At 36.9% G+C, this 15,587-nt stretch overlaps 1 protein-coding gene and 1 pseudogene across 16 annotated transcripts in view; one reads left to right on the top strand and one right to left on the bottom strand.

The window, feature by feature from the left end:
• The window catches only part of CDKL3 (cyclin dependent kinase like 3), a gene marked incomplete at both ends in the record, with an annotated part of 111,221 nt that overhangs the window by 33,682 nt on the left and 61,952 nt on the right, over window positions 1-15,587 (top strand). For 14 of the 15 annotated variants that reach the window (XR_014310316.1, XR_014310317.1, XR_014310318.1 and 11 more), the window contains 2 exons: window positions 7,112-7,224; window positions 10,653-10,792. Coding sequence is in view for 12 of the 15 variants with exons in the window: in XM_082725705.1 (XP_082581831.1) it covers window positions 7,112-7,224; window positions 10,653-10,792 (253 nt within the window). The remainder of the gene's footprint in view (window positions 1-7,111; window positions 7,225-10,652; window positions 10,793-15,587) is intronic. The other variant, XM_082725702.1, reaches the window with a different exon arrangement.
• LOC309860642 (cleavage and polyadenylation specificity factor subunit 5 pseudogene) lies at window positions 8,229-9,146 on the bottom strand (annotated as a pseudogene). Its single transcript has one exon. The product of its transcript is annotated as a cleavage and polyadenylation specificity factor subunit 5 pseudogene (transcript).

A 15,587-nucleotide genomic window follows, 5' to 3' on the forward strand; every position in this document is an offset into this window, starting at 1 on the left:
ACCAGGAATGGGTAAATCTGGCCTACTGTCTGTTTTTGTAAATAACAGACTATAATATATATATTTATATACTATAAATAGTATAAAACTATAAATAAATAAAATAAATAAAAATAGGAAAAAAATAAATAAAATAAAAATAAAAAATACATAAAATAAATAAAGTAAATAAAGTTTTATGGTAACAGTCACACCCATTCATTTATTATGATATTCATATCATCTACGGCAACTTTCACCCTGTTGCAGTTGTTTAAGTAGTTGCACCAGAGACTGTACAACCTGCAAAGCTTAAAATATTTATTATGTGCTCCTTTACAGAAAAAGTTTATTGGCCTCTGTACAATACCAAACCAAGAGTATAGCAACACAGAAGCAAGAGCAAACAATCATATATATATATAATATTTAAAAAATACATATATTTTAAATACATATGAATTCATATATTTTATTTATTTGTTTGTTTATTATTTTAAAGATTTTATTTATTTATTTGTGAGAGAGTGAGGGAGAGTATGAGAGGGGAGAAGGTCAGAGGGAGAAGCAGACTCCCCATGGAACTGGGAGCCCGATGTGGGACTCGATCCTGGGACTCCAGGATCATGACCTGAGCTGAAGGCAGTCACTTAACCAACTGAGCCACCCAGGCACCCCGAATTCATATATTTTAAATACATACATTTTAATTGAAGTATTATTGACATAATATTAAAATAGTTTCAGGTATAAAACATAGCGATTTAACAGTTATATACATTATGAAGTGTTCACCACTGTAAGTATATTACAATATTATTGACTTTGTTCCTTATGCTGTGCTTTTCATTTCTGTGAATTATTTATTTCAAAACAGGGAGTTTTTACCTCTTTTTTTGTTTTAAGTTTGTACCTTTTAATCCCCTTTACCCGTTTCACCCATTTCCCTACCCCTTTGACGGCTGCCAGTTTGTTCTTTATGGTTCTCAGTTTTTAACTAAATTAAATTAATTAATTAAACTAATCTCTACACCCACCACGGGGCCTGAACTCTCAACTCTGAGATCAAGAATTGAATACTCTTCCAACTAAGCCAGCCAGGTGCTCTTACTAATTTGTTCTTTATATTTAGGACTCTCTTTCTCTCTGTGTTATTGTTTTCTACATGCCACAGTGTGTGTAATTCTTTTTATTTGTTGCTGGACTCAGTTTGTTAGTATTTTGTTGAGAAATTTTTTGTCCATATTCATGAGAGATATTGGTAAGAGATGTTGGTCTATAGTTTTCAATCGATTTTTTTACAATGCTTATTTAAATTCCAGTTAATATATAGTATAAAATTAGTTTCGGGTGTTCAATATGGTGATTCAACACTTCCATATAATACCCTGTGCTTATCACAAGTGTGTTCCTTAATACCCATCACCTCTTTAAGCCATCCCTATTCCTACCTCCCTTCTGGTAAATACCAGTTTGTTCTATATAGTGTTTCTTCCTCTTCTGTTTTTTGAAAGAGTTTGTAAAGAATTGGTCTTAATTTTTCTTTAAATATTGATGGAATCAACAGTGAAGCCATCTGGACCTGGGGTTTCCTTTTTATGCAGTGTTCTGATTAGGAATTCTAGTTTTTCACTTGTCACAGGTTTATTTAGATTCTCTATTTTTCTTGAGCCAGTTTTAATAGTTTGTGTTTTTCTAGGAGACTGTCCATTTAACCTAAGTTATCTGATTTCTTGGCATATATTATTCATTTTATTCCTTTATAATCCTTTTGATTTCTGTAAGGTTGGTAGTAATGTTACTTTTTTCATTTATGATTCTTTTTTTTTTAAAAGATTTTATTTATTTATTTGAGAGAGAGACAGTGAGAGAGAACATGAGCAAGGAGAAAGTCAGAGGGAGAAGCAGACTCCCCGCGGAGCCGGGAGCCCGATGCGGGACTCGATCCCGGGACTCCGGGATCATGACCCGAGCCGAAGGCAGTCGTCCAACCAACTGAGCCACCCAGGGGTCCCTTCATTTCTGATTCTTATAATTTAAGTCTTCCCTCTTTTTCTTAGTCATTCTGGTTAAATGTCAACTTTGTTGATCTTTACAGCCAGCTTTAGTTTCAGTGATTTTTTTTAAGATTTTATTTATTTATTTGACAGAGAGAGATACAGCAAGAGAGAGAACACAAGCAGGGGGAGTGGGAGAGGGAAAAACAGGCCTCCCATAGAGCAGGGGGTCCCATGCGGGGCTCAATCCTAGGACTGTGGGATCATGACCTAAGCCAAAGGCAAACTCTTAACAACTAAGCCACCCAGGCATGGTAATTTTTCTCTTTTTTAAAAAAATTCTTTACTTCATTAATTTTCACTCTAATCTTTATTATTTCCTTCCTTCCACATGCTGTAGTTTTAGTTTGCTTTTCTTTGTCCACTGTCTTAAGATGGAATGATAGGTTATAGATTTAGTATTTTTTTTCTTTCTAAGTCTTCTTTCTTTCTTTCTTTTCTTTTCTTTCTTTTAAGATTTTATTTATTTATTTGAAAGAGAGAGCCCAAGTGCATGGGGCAAGTGGAGGGGGCAAAGAGAGAGCAAGAAGCAGATTCCCGGCTGAGCACAGAGCCCAATGTGGGGCTCAGTCCCAGGACTCTGAGATCATGACCTGAGCTGAAGTCAGACACTTAACCAGATGAGCCACCCAGGTGCCCTAAAGTCTTCTTTCTTAATATAGGCCATCTGTATGTCTTCTTTGGAAAAGCGTCTGTTTAGGTCATCTGACCATTTTTAATTGAATTATTTGTATGTTTGGTGTTGAGTTGTATAAGTTCTTTATATATTTTGGATATCAATCCACAGCATCTCCTTTTTAAAAAGAAATAAAAGTGTACTACATATAGTACAGAATCTTTTTTTTAAAAATTTTTTTTAATTAGTAGACTTTACTTTCTGAGAGCATTTTTAGGTTTACAGAGAAATTGAGCAGAAAGTAAAGTTTCCCAATACCTACCCCCTCCTCCTTACCCCCTCCACAACTCAGTTTTCCTGTTGTTAACACCTTACATTAGTTTGGCACTTTTAAAAAGATTGATAAACCCCTGAGGTGCCTGTCTGGCTCAGTCAGTGGAGCATGCAACTCTTGATATTGGGGTTGTGAGTTTGAGCCCCATATTGGGTGTAGAGATTACTTAAAAAAAAAATAAATCTTTAGGGGCGCCTGGGTGGCTCAGTGGGTTAAAGCCTCTGCCTTCGCCTCAGGTCATGATCCCAGGGTCCTGGGATCGAGTCCCGCACTGGGCTCTCTGTTCAGCAGAGAGCCTGCTTCCCTTCCTCTCTCTGCCTGCCTCTCTGCCTACTTGTGATCTCTGTCTGTCAAATAAATAAATAAATAAATAAAAATCTTTAAAAAATCTTCAAAAATTGATAAAACATTATATATGTATTATTGTTAATCATAATCCATAGTTAATGTAATCCATAGTTTACATTAAAGTTCACTCTTTGTGTTGAATTCCTATGGATTTTGACAACTGTATAAGGTCATTTATCCACTATTACAGTGTTATACAGAATATTTCCACACCCCTAGAAATCCTCTGTGTTCTATCTTTTCATCCTTTCCTCCTCCTCCCTGAATTTCTGGCCACCACTGATCTTTTTACTGTCTCTATACTCTTGTATTTTCCAGAATGTCATGTGTTTAGGGTCATATGTTATATTGCATTTTCAGACTGGCTTTTTTCACCTAGCAATGTGTATTTAAGTTTCCTTCATTTTTTGGTTTTGTTTAGCTTTATGTCTCAATAGGTCATTTTTTATTTTTTATTTTATTTATTTATTTTTTTAAAGATTTTATTTATTTATTTGACAGAGAGAAATCACAAGTAGATGGAGAGGCAGGCAGAGAGAGAGAGAGAGAGAGGGAAGCAGGCTCCCTGCTGAGCAGAGAGCCCGATGCGGGACTCGATCCCAGGACCCTGAGATCATGACCTGAGCCAAAGGCAGCGGCTTAACCCACTGAGCCACCCAGGCGCCCTCAATAGGTCATTTTTTAATCACTAGTACTCCATTGTATGTATATTTGACAATTTGTTTATTCTTTTATCTAATGAAGGGCATTTTGCAGTTATGAATAAAGCTGCTGGAAACATTCATGCGCAGGTTTTTCGGTGGATAGAAGTTCTTCATATAACTTCATATAACTCATCTGGCTAAATATCGATTAGTGCAATAGTTTTTTTAAGCTTATTTATGTATTTATTTGAGAGAGAAAGAGACAGAGAGACAGAGAGACAGTGGGGGGTGGGGGGCAAAGGGGTAGAGGGAGAGGAACGAACAGACAAGTGGACTCTACACTGAGTGCAGATCCTGACTAAGGGCTCGATCTCAGGATCCTGATACTGATTCATGGATGACAGTTGCTCCAGTATCACTTTTTGAAAAGACATTCTGTTCTCTACTGAATTTTCTTTTCTTCTTTTTCAAAGTTTAGTTGAATATATTTTGTGAGTCTATTTCTCGACTCTATATTCTGTTCTCTTGATCTGTTTGTTTATTTTTTCAATAATACCATACTGTTTTGATTACTGTAGCTTTATAATATGTCTTGAAGTCAGGTAGTATCTTTCCTCTGACTTTGTTCTTCAGCATTGTGTTGGCTATTCTGGGTCTGTTGCTTTTCCATATTGTTAAAAAACAAAATTCAGCTGAGTAAAATTTAAAGATCTTAATACCTTTATTCAATGATTTGTGAATGAGATAGCATTCCATCTAGCAGACAGAAAGACACACTGAGGGGCTGTACAAAATGGAAAGACTTATATAGGTAGAATGGGGCAGAACAAGGCAGTTACTAGTAAAGAGTAGATTGTTTGTGGTAAGGTCACCTTTAGGGGATAGCAGGGTTCTGTCAGGTAGGTTACCTCACTAGTGTTGACCATGTAAATCCAGATTGACTGGTTTAAGAGTCCACTTCTGGGAGAAGTTGAAACTAATTAAGTATTTTTAAGAAGATTTTGCTTATTCATTTATTTATTTTAGAGAGAGAAAGAGCATGAGGCAGGGGAGGGGCAGAGAGAGAAGGAGAGAGAGAATTTATTTTCTTTTAAGAGCTTATTTATTTGAGAAAGAGAGAGCACATGGGCCGGAGGTGAAGCAGAGAATCTCAAGCAGACTCTGCTAAGCCAAGAGCTGGAAGCAGGGCTCCATCCGAGAACCCTGAGATCATGACCTGAGCCAAATTCAAGAGTTGCATGCTTAACCACCTGAGCCACCCAGGCGCTTTGAGAGAGAGGATTACAAGGAGACTGCAGTGAGCACAGAGCCTGACATGGGTCTCAATTTCATGACCCAAAGATCATGACCAAAGCCGAAATCAGGAGCTGGAGGCTTAATGGACTGAGCCACCCAGGGGCCCCTAATCTTAGTTTGGTGAGGTGGGCTTTAGCAAAAGTGACTCCATTTGGGGCCAGTTGTCTCTTTTTTAACAATATAAACTTTAGAATCAATTTGTTGATATCCAAATTGGATTTTGACTGGCATTGCATTGAATTTATAGATCAGGTTGGAAGAGTTGATGTTTTGACAATATTGAGTCTTCCTTTTTGTGAACACACAATTATCTCTCTCCATTTATGTACATGTTCTTGGATTTCTTCAGTGAATTTTGCTTTTTTCGCTTGAGAGTTCATCTTGGAGATCAATTTATATTAGCATATACCTCCTTCTTTTTGATAGCTGAATAATATTTCGTAGTGTGGGTGTATAAAATATTACATAGCAGTTTTCATATGAAGGATTCTAGGTTGTTTCCAATTTTTTCTACTCCAAACAATGCTTCTGGAATTCTCATATCATTTATCTTTGTGCACATGGGTGAGTAGATCTTTGGTTAAATTCCTAGGAGTAAAGTTGTTTGGTCAAAAGTAGGTACATTTTTAAAAAAAGATTTTATTTATTTATTTGACAGATAACAAGTAGGCAGAGAGGCAGGCAGAGAGAAATGGGGAAGCAGGCTCCCTACGGAGCAGAGAGCTTGATTCGGGGCTCAATCCCAGGACCCTGAGATCATGACCTGAGCTGAAGGCAGAGGCCTTAACCCACTGAGCCACCCAGGCGCCCCAAGTAGGTACATTTTTAATTTTGGTCGCTTTTGCCAATTTTCCCTTCGAAGAAGTCGTATGGTTTACACTCCCAGGATGGTACATAGGAGTGTTCATTTTCCATGGCTTCACCAATATAGCAGTTATTGAACCTTACAATTTTTATCAGTTGGGTCAGTGAAGGATACAGCTCACTGTAGTATTTATATTTGTTCTGAATGTGAGATTTGGCTCCTTTTTATCTATTTAAAATTCCTAGTCGGCGGGGGGATGCCTGAATGGCTTAGTTAGTTGAGCATCTGACTCTTGGTTTTGGCTAATGTTGTGATCTCAGGGTTTGGGATTGAACTCCATGTTCCCCCCGACTAAGAATTTGGAATTCCATAATGTCCTTATGTAAGTATCTGGAACAATTTTAGAGTTATAGTTACTTTTCATCTGAACTACTATATGGCTTCTCATGTGATTTAAATATAAGATATTTAATATATTAATAAAATGTGGTAATGTTTAATATATATCCTAAAGTTGGCATATGATATTCAGATGAAAATTTATTAATGATACTGCCTAATCATGATTTTTTTCTTTGGCTGGAACATTATTTTAAAAAATTTTAGAAGAGGGGCACCTGGGTGGCTCAGTGGGTTAAGCCTCTGCCTTCAGCCCAGGTCATGATCCTTAGTTAGGGTCCTGGGATCAAGCCCTACATCGGGCTCTCTGCTCAGCAGAGCCTACTTACCCGTCTTTTTCTCTGCCTGCCTCTCTGCCTACTTGTGATCTCTGTCAAATAAATAAATAAAATCTAGGGGCACCTGGGTGGCTCAGTGGGTTAAGCCTCTGCCTTCGGCTCAGGTCATGATCCCAGAGTCCTGGGATTGAGCCCCACATCGGGCTCTCTGCTCCACGGGAACCTGCTTCCTCTTTCTCTGCCTGACTCTCTGCTTACTTGTGATCTCTATCTGTCAAATAAATAAATAAAATCATAAAAAATATACATTTTATATATTTTTCCATAAAAAATGATTTATTCTTGTTTGTTTCAGACCTGTAGATATCTGGGCTTTGGGTTGTATGATCATTGAGATGGCCACTGGAAACCCCTATCTTCCTAGCAGCTCTGATTTGGATTTACTTCATAAAATTGTTTTAAAAGTAGGTGGGTACTACTGAAATACACTGTTAAATGCTTAAAGTAAATATTACTTTATCAATTCTGCTTGATTTTCAAATTCAGTTTTTTCTTTATATGAACGGGGAAGCTACTTTTTGACAGATGGCAGCAAGTGTATGCCTTGGGCTGATAAGGAAGGTAGAAAATTCTTCTCTGTTTTTGTAAATAGCATTTTCTTTGCCAGATTGCAAATAGCTAAGTCATTTGCTAATGGTTGATAGTAAGAAAAATGGTACAGTAGAAACCTACTTCAATTTGTCTGAAAGTTGTTTTAAAATTTTGACTTGTAGGGGTGCCTGGGTGGTTCAATTTCTTCAACATCTGCCTTCTGCTGAGGTTATGATCTCAGGGTCCTGGGATCAAGCTTGGCATGGGACTCCCTGTTTAGTGGGGAACCTGCTTCTCCCTCTCCCTCTGCCGTTCCCTCTGCTGTGGTCTCTCACTGTCTCTTTCTGTCAAATAAATAAATAAAATCCTTAAAAAAATTTTTTTGGCATCTATATATATTTGCATCTCTCTAAGAGGACTTTTAAATAATAGAGTTGATTTAGGTAACTTTTTGAAGCACTTAGAGATAGAAAGTTACTTATCGAGATAACTTTTTAAAAACTACTGTAGATATCCAGGTAATTAAATAACTTATTCAAAAATACATTTGATGAGCGCTTTTACTTTTTTAATGATCTGCTTTGAATGAATACACAAACATCTTGATGGTTAGTTAGCCTTGCTCATGGAGTTTCAATGATTTCTTTTAAATGTATTTCTTTTTTTATCATGTTATATTAGTCACTGTACAGTACATCATTAGTTTTTTTTTGTAAGAATTTTACAAGTTTAATGTGAAAATTAAAAAAAGAAAAAAATACAAATAGAAAGAAGTTCATATTCTTTAATGTTGTACAAAAAAGCATGAGTAGAACCAAAATTAAACATTATCACATTTGTTTACACCACCATCTATTCAAACAACAGAAAGTAGGCAGCAATTTAGGGATTGGGAAAGAGAGAAAACCCCCAAAAAACTTTTCTACCATATTTATTCTACACTGTGTATAGCTGTGCTCACAGAGACGGCTTCTTTTACTTCTCCACTGTGCAGGAATTCAGTTGTATATAAAATTGAACCTGCTCAGAAGCTGAGGGAGACTAGAAATGATAGGTCCATATCCTGGTGCATTGTCATACAATTCAAACAATGGTGCAGCTACAAGCTTGTAATTTTTAGGGACTGCAAACAAAGCTTTCTCTTGAAGTTGAACCAAAAACAACTTCTTATGTTCCTTAGGTTTTGTAATATGTGCAGGAATATACGGGTACTGAGGAGGTTCAAAATTTGGTCTCCGCAGTTACCAATGCAGTCATCAATGACCCAGTCTTGCAGGACACCATCTTGACGACCCAGTATCTCTGTCATTAAGCGTTTTAGTCCTTCAACTTCATCTTCTCCTGGGTTAAGTTCACCACCAGGTAATTTGAAGAAAGTTGTTCCCAGCTGTAGCAGTAACACATGTGGTAGCCGGTGCTCATGTACAATCAGAACCCCTTCTACCGTCCTTCTCATTCCAATTTTATCAAATTCCTCCCTCATGCGCTGAAATCTGGCTGCAGCAGAGCTGTCCTTCTCATAAGAGGGGCTCTTTTGTACCAAAAGTATAATTGGTAAGAGGGTACAGGTTGATGGTGCGCTCCAGGGTGAGGGGCTTAGTCTGCTGGATGTACTTGTTGCCGAACTGGTTGACTCCCCGGGGCCAGCCGGTTTGTGAGCGATTCGGCGGCACCACGGACATGCTGGCGAGTTCGAATACTTGCGGAGAATGGAAGTGGGGCAGGCAAGGAGACTTTCCCTTGCCGGTAGCGGTTATTTGCGTCCCCCTCAGCAGACGCCACCCGCCATTAACATGAGAGCGCAACATCATTAGTTTTTGATGTAGTGTCCCATGATTCATTGTTTGCGTATAACACCCAGTGCTCCATGCAATCTGTGCCCTCCTTAATACCCATCACCAAGCCAACCCATTCCCCCACCTCCCTCCCCTCTAAAACCCTCAGTTTGTTTCTTGGAGTCCATAGTCTGTCATGGTTCATCTCCCCCTCTGATTTCCCTTCCCTCATTTTCTCCTTCCTTCTCCTAATGTCCTCCATGCTATTCCTTATGTTCCACAAGTAAATGAAACCATATGATAGTTGATTTTCTCTGCTTGACTTATTTCACTTTATCTCCTCCAGTCTCATCTAAGTCGATACAAAAGTTGGGTATTCATCCTTTCTGATGGCAGAGTAATAGTCCTTTGTGTATATGGACCATATCTTCTTTATCCATTCATCTGTTGAAGGACATCTCAGCTCTTTCCATGGTTAGGCTATTGTGGACATTGCTGCTATGAACATGGGGTGCATATGGCTCATCTTTTCACTACATCTGTATCTTTGGGGTGAATACCCAGTAGTGCAATTGCTGGGTATGATGCACTTGAGGAGCTCCTTTTGTGATAGAGAAGCTATACAGACATGTAGTTACAGGATCATGAGGAAGGTACTGGAGCAACTATAATAATCATGAAGTCTGGATAAATATTAACAACAGATACAGTTGGAGTCTTAAAGCATCACCCTTTTTGGGTCACCTTTAATGTTCTGGTTTTGAGAGTAACGTTAGAAGATGTTAGAGATGATGGGATTAAGTCTGTCATTTTACATATAAAGAAACTGAAGCATAGTAAGGGAAGATATTTGCCCAAGGCCACAGAAATAGTTATAATGAAACTGGTGCTGGAGCTTAGCTCTCTCCACTCCGATTTACAGTTCTTTTCATTCTTCTGCTACTCTATAGCCTTGTTTCTTTGCAATATTTCTGTTTCTAAATAATTTAGATATTTTAGCTGTTTTGAGTAAGGCTTTGCTGATAAACATTTGTTAGACTATTTAGATACCCATATGGAAATATGTAAAGGTTTGCTTTTCCTGATAGCATTATATATTATGTCTTATATTTTGGGAAATGAAAATGAACCTGGTGGCTTTAAATTTTCTACTGCTTACATGCTATCAACAGATTACTGGGGAAACTTCCAATTTTTGTGCTATATTCAGATAGTTTCTTGTTCAACCTTAAAAAATTAAAAGAACATAATTGTTCTTCTTTTTTAGTAATTTAATGCAGACCACACAGCAATTTGTTTATTTTATTATTTTTTAAGGATTTTATTTATTTATTTGACAGAGAGAGACACAGTGAAAGAGGGAACACAAGCAGGGGGAGTGGTAGAGGAAGAAGCAGGCTTCCTGCTGAGCAGGAAGCCTGGGAAGGCAGATGCTTAATGACTGAGCCCACACAGGCACCCCACAATTTGTTTATTTCGATTGTAGATTAATTTCTGTTTTCTTATATTCATATTTTTTTCCCTTTTCAGGCAACTTGACTCCTCACTTACAGAATATCTTTTCCAAGAGTCCCATTTTTGCTGGGCTGGTCCTTCCTCAAGTTCAACACCCCAAAAATGCAAGAAAAAAATACCCAAAGTTAAATGGATTGTTGGCAGATATAGTTCATGTATGTTAAGAATTAAGAACTTATTTCTGGGAAATTTTCATAAATTATAATACAGTTTTAAGATATTACTTTATTGAAATTCTGAATGAATTCATAATGTTATCTGTTAGAAGCTACTATCTTCCTGTCTTTACATCTTTAGTTCAGAAAAATTAAAATTAATAGACTGTTAGAACTGAAAACTCCCTAGGATAATCCTGTCCATTTTTAGTTTATTCCAATTTTAACGATACTTATGGGTAAACTGGAAAAATTCAAAGGACTTACCATGCTTATCACCACCTTTTAATAGCCAGTCTATCCAAGTTAGGGCTCTGTTCCATGTAAACTGGTATCCTGAGATATCTACTGGGCATTGACAACTGCAGTTTTAGTGTTGTTTGAGGGTATACTAATGCCAAAATTCACTTGGGGTTTGGAGAAAACAAAAGCGTTATACTATAACATTTTCTAATTATTTTAAAATGTAAATTTCTTTTTAAACTAGGTAATAAGTTTACCAATATATTTAGAGCAAAATTCAAAAAGTAAGAGAATTTACTGTAGAAAGAAAATCTACTTCTATTTATTTTCTCTATCTAGTTAATTTCCTTTCTCAGGGTCAACTGAGGTATCTTATTTCTGATGTAAAGCCCTTTTAAAAAAATGTAGTTACCTAAATTTCAAAGCAAGTGTGGTGTAGTGTTATAAGACAGGGCTCTGCAATCACATAGACTAAAACTCAGCTCTGTCACTAATTAGCTCTGTAACTTTGGGAAAGTCACTTAATCTTCATGCCCAGTTTACTGGGCTATAAAATAACTATAATGGTATTTATTTTTCTGGGGCTGGAAGATTAAATGAGGTAATGGTGAAAATGTTCTGAGCACAGGGCCTTGATTAAGGTGTCAACAAACATGGTTATTTTAATTGTTGCTGTTGTTACTCAGATAAACTACTAAACATATGATATATAGCATCAAAAGAGTATTCTTAAAGGAATTCTTAACAGAAAAAATTATTTCACTGGTATCTGGAGAAAAACTAGAGTTTATTAAGAATCAGATTCATTGGCGTGCCTGGGTGGCTCAGTCATTTGAGTGTCCCAACTCTTGATTTGTCTCAGGTCATGATCTCAGGGTTGTGAGATCCACACTCAGCAAGGAGTCTGTTTAAGATTCTTTCTATCAGTGGGCACCTGGATGGTTCAGTCAGTTTAAGCATCTGCCTTTGGCTTGGGTCATGATCTCAGGGTCCTGGGATCAAGTCCCTCACTGGGCTCTCTGTTCAGTGGGGAGTCTACTTCTCTGTTTTACACTCCCTCTGTGCTCTCTCCCTTTCTTTCTCAAATTAATGAATGAATGAATAAATAAATAAATACATAAATAGATTCTTTTTTTTTTTAAGATTTTATTTATTTATTTGACAGAGAGAAATCACAAGTAGATGGAGAGGCAGGCAGAGAGAGAGAGAGAGAGGGAAGCAGGCTCCCTGCCGAGCAGAGAGCCCGATGCGGGACTCGATCCCAGGACCCTGAGATCATGACCTGAGCCGAAGGCAGTGGCTTAACCCACTGAGCCACCCAGGCACCCCATAAATAGATTCTTAAAAAAAATAGAGAGAGATTCTCTCAAGATGCTTGGGTGGCTCAGTTGGTTAAGCCTCTGACTCTTGGTTTCTGTGCAGATCATGCTCTCATGGTCATGAGATTGAGCCCCACATTAGGCTCTGTGCTCAGTGCAGAGTCTGCTTAACGTTCTCTTTTCCGCTCCCTCTCCCCCTCCCACTCATGCTCACTTTCTTTCTAAAATAAATAAATAAATCTTTAAAAAAAGAATCAGGGGTGCTGGGGTGGCTGAGTTGGTTGATCATCTGACTCTTGCTTTTGGTTCAGGTCATGATCTTGGGGTCTTGGGATTGAACCTCACAGTGGGCTCCCACTCAGAATGTAGGCTGCTTGTCCCTCTCGCTCCCCCACTCCTGTTCTATCTATTTCTTTCTCTCAAAGAAATAAATAAAATTTCTTTTAAAAAATAAAAGAATTAGATTTGTTTGCTACATTTTCCTTTGAATTTATTTTTTATGTCATGGGTTTAATTATACAAGGACTACATAATGATTATAGAAAAAGTAGAGAATACATGATAAACATAAAGAAGAAGTTAAGATTTTCCCAACTCCCACAATCTGGGAAAAATTAGTGACATTTTGATTTATATACTTCTAGACTTTTGCCAGCCAAATATGTGCATAAATTTATGCTTTTAAAAGATGACATACTTCACATAGTTTTGTGACCTGTTTGTTATGTAACCCTGACAGTAAATATGGAACCACATCATATTTTTCAATGGTTACATAGTATTTCATTGTAAGATTGTTCTATAGTTTAACTGATCTTACAGTTTTGAATATTTGTTTTCAGGTTTTCTCCCTCTTGGTAGATATGATTTTGTGAACATCGTTTTTTTTTTTTTTTAAGATTTTATTTATTTATTTGACAGACAGAGATCACAAGCAGGCAGAGAGGCCACAGAGAGAGAGGAGGAAGCAGGCTCTCTGCTGAGCAGAGAGCCTGATGAGGGGCTGGATCCCAGGACCCTGAGATCATGACCTGAGCCGAAGGCAGCGGCTTAACCCACTGAGCCACCCAGGCGCCCCTGTGAACATCTTTTAAAAAGTCTTTTGAACTTGCTTTATTATTTGTTTAGGATAAATTCCTAGAATTGTGATTAGTGGGCCACAGGGTTTATACTTTTTCAGAATTTTTAATATATTTTGCTATTTTTTTCTCCAGAAAGGTTTCACTGATTTATACTCAAATACTCTCAAGTAGTAGCACTGGATATAAAGTCCCACTCTCAATCTAGCAATGGATATTATAGTTTTTTTTTTAATTTTTAAAAGATTTTTAAAAATTTGACAGACAGATATCCCAGGGGCCCCAGATATTATAGTTTTTAAAATATTTGCCAATTTTTTTTTTTTAGTAATCTCTATACCATATGTGGAACTCAAACTCATGGCCCCAAGATCAAGAGTTACCATATTCTACCAACTGAACCAGCCAGGCACCCCAAAATATTTGCCAATTTAGTAAGTTTAAAATACCATTTTTTTTCAGTTGCATTTATATCATCACAGGAAAGGTTGAACATTTTACTAATACTAATTGACTATTTGTAGTTCTTGTTTTAAGAATCATTAAAAAAGGGGCACCTGGGTGGCTCAGTGGGTTAAGCCTCTGCCTTTGGCTTGGGCCCTGATCTCGGTGTCCTGGGGTTGAGTACTGCATCAGGCTCTCTGCTCAGCAGGGAGCCTGCTTCCTCCTCTCTCTCTGCCTGCCTCTCTGCCTACTTGTGATCCCCATCTGTCAAATAAATAAATAAAATCTTAAAAAAAAAGAACCATTAAACTATTTGTCAGTTGGACTAACCTTTTCCCACATAGATTTGTAAAATAATAGGCATATTAGTCTTTTGTCATATATGTTGCAAATATTTTCTTCAACTTGAATAATCCAGTGACTTGGAGTGCCACATTTATCATAGGCAAAATGCTTACATGTGCTTGGGTTTGTTTCTATTTCATTGATTTCTTTTTTTATTCTAGTGTAAATACCAGTTTGATTGATTATTGTGACTTTAAAATCCATCTTAATATCTGGGTCAGAGCTTATATCATTTTCTAGGTTCAAATTTTCTAAACTTTATCATGATGTAATTATGTATAGTAAACTAAACATACTTAAAATGCATAATGTGATGAGTTTTGGTAGATTTTTATACCTATAAAACCACCACCACAATCAAGATATCTGTCATTTCCATCAAACTCTAAAATGTCCTCTTATCCTTTTTCAATCCTCTTATGACTCCATTTCTGTTCCCAGACAACCTCAGAGTTGCTTTCTATCACTATAGATTAGTTTACATGGAATTACATAGTATATACTTTTTGATTCAGCATTAAGGTTTAGAGATTCATTCATGTTTTTGTGGGTATCAGTAGCTGATTCCTTTTTATTACTGAGTAGGACTCCATTATAAGGATATACAACAATTTTTAGTCTATTCCCCTGTTTTGGGTTGTTTCCTATTTTGGGTTATTACAAGCAAAATTAATAGGAATGTTCATGTACAAGTCTTTGTAGATGTATATTTTTATTCTTCTGAGTAAATACCTAAGAGTGGAATGGTGGGTTTAAAGTATGTGTATGTTTAATTTTTAAAGAGACTGCCTGTCTGTTTCTCAAAGTATAGTATCTTATATTTTCCAAACTAAGGTATGTATTTAAATTTTCTAATTATATTATTCAAAGAAGGACTAATTTGTCTGCCTCTAGTAGGCTATGACTTGGGCAGAATTTTTAACATTTTAAAAATGATTCTACTTATTTATTTTTCTGAGAAAAAGAGACACCATGAGTGTTGAGGGGGGAAGGGGCAGAGGGAGAAGCAGGCTCCCTACTTAGCAGGGAGCCCAATGTGGGACTCAATCCCAGGACCTTGGGATCATGACCTGAGCTGAAAGCAGACTCTTAACAAACTGAGACACCCAGGTGCTCCAATATGTACTTACTAAGTTTTATTGATAGATTATTATCATATTCTAAAATAAGCACATATTGTTAGCTAGTTGCAGTTTTAAGGGTCTGGGTATTCTCCCATCATAAAATAATGAACTCAATTTTGCTTTGTGAGTAAGTATATTTTTATTGTGGTAAAAAAACACATAACAAGATATCTACTCTCTTACCAAATTTTAAAATGTGTAGAACAGTACTGTCAGCTCTATTCATATTGTTGTATAGCAG

The sequence above is a fragment of the Mustela nivalis genome (genome assembly GCF_964662115.1).
Source record: "Mustela nivalis genome assembly, chromosome: 3".
Lineage (NCBI taxonomy): Eukaryota > Metazoa > Chordata > Mammalia > Carnivora > Mustelidae > Mustela > Mustela nivalis.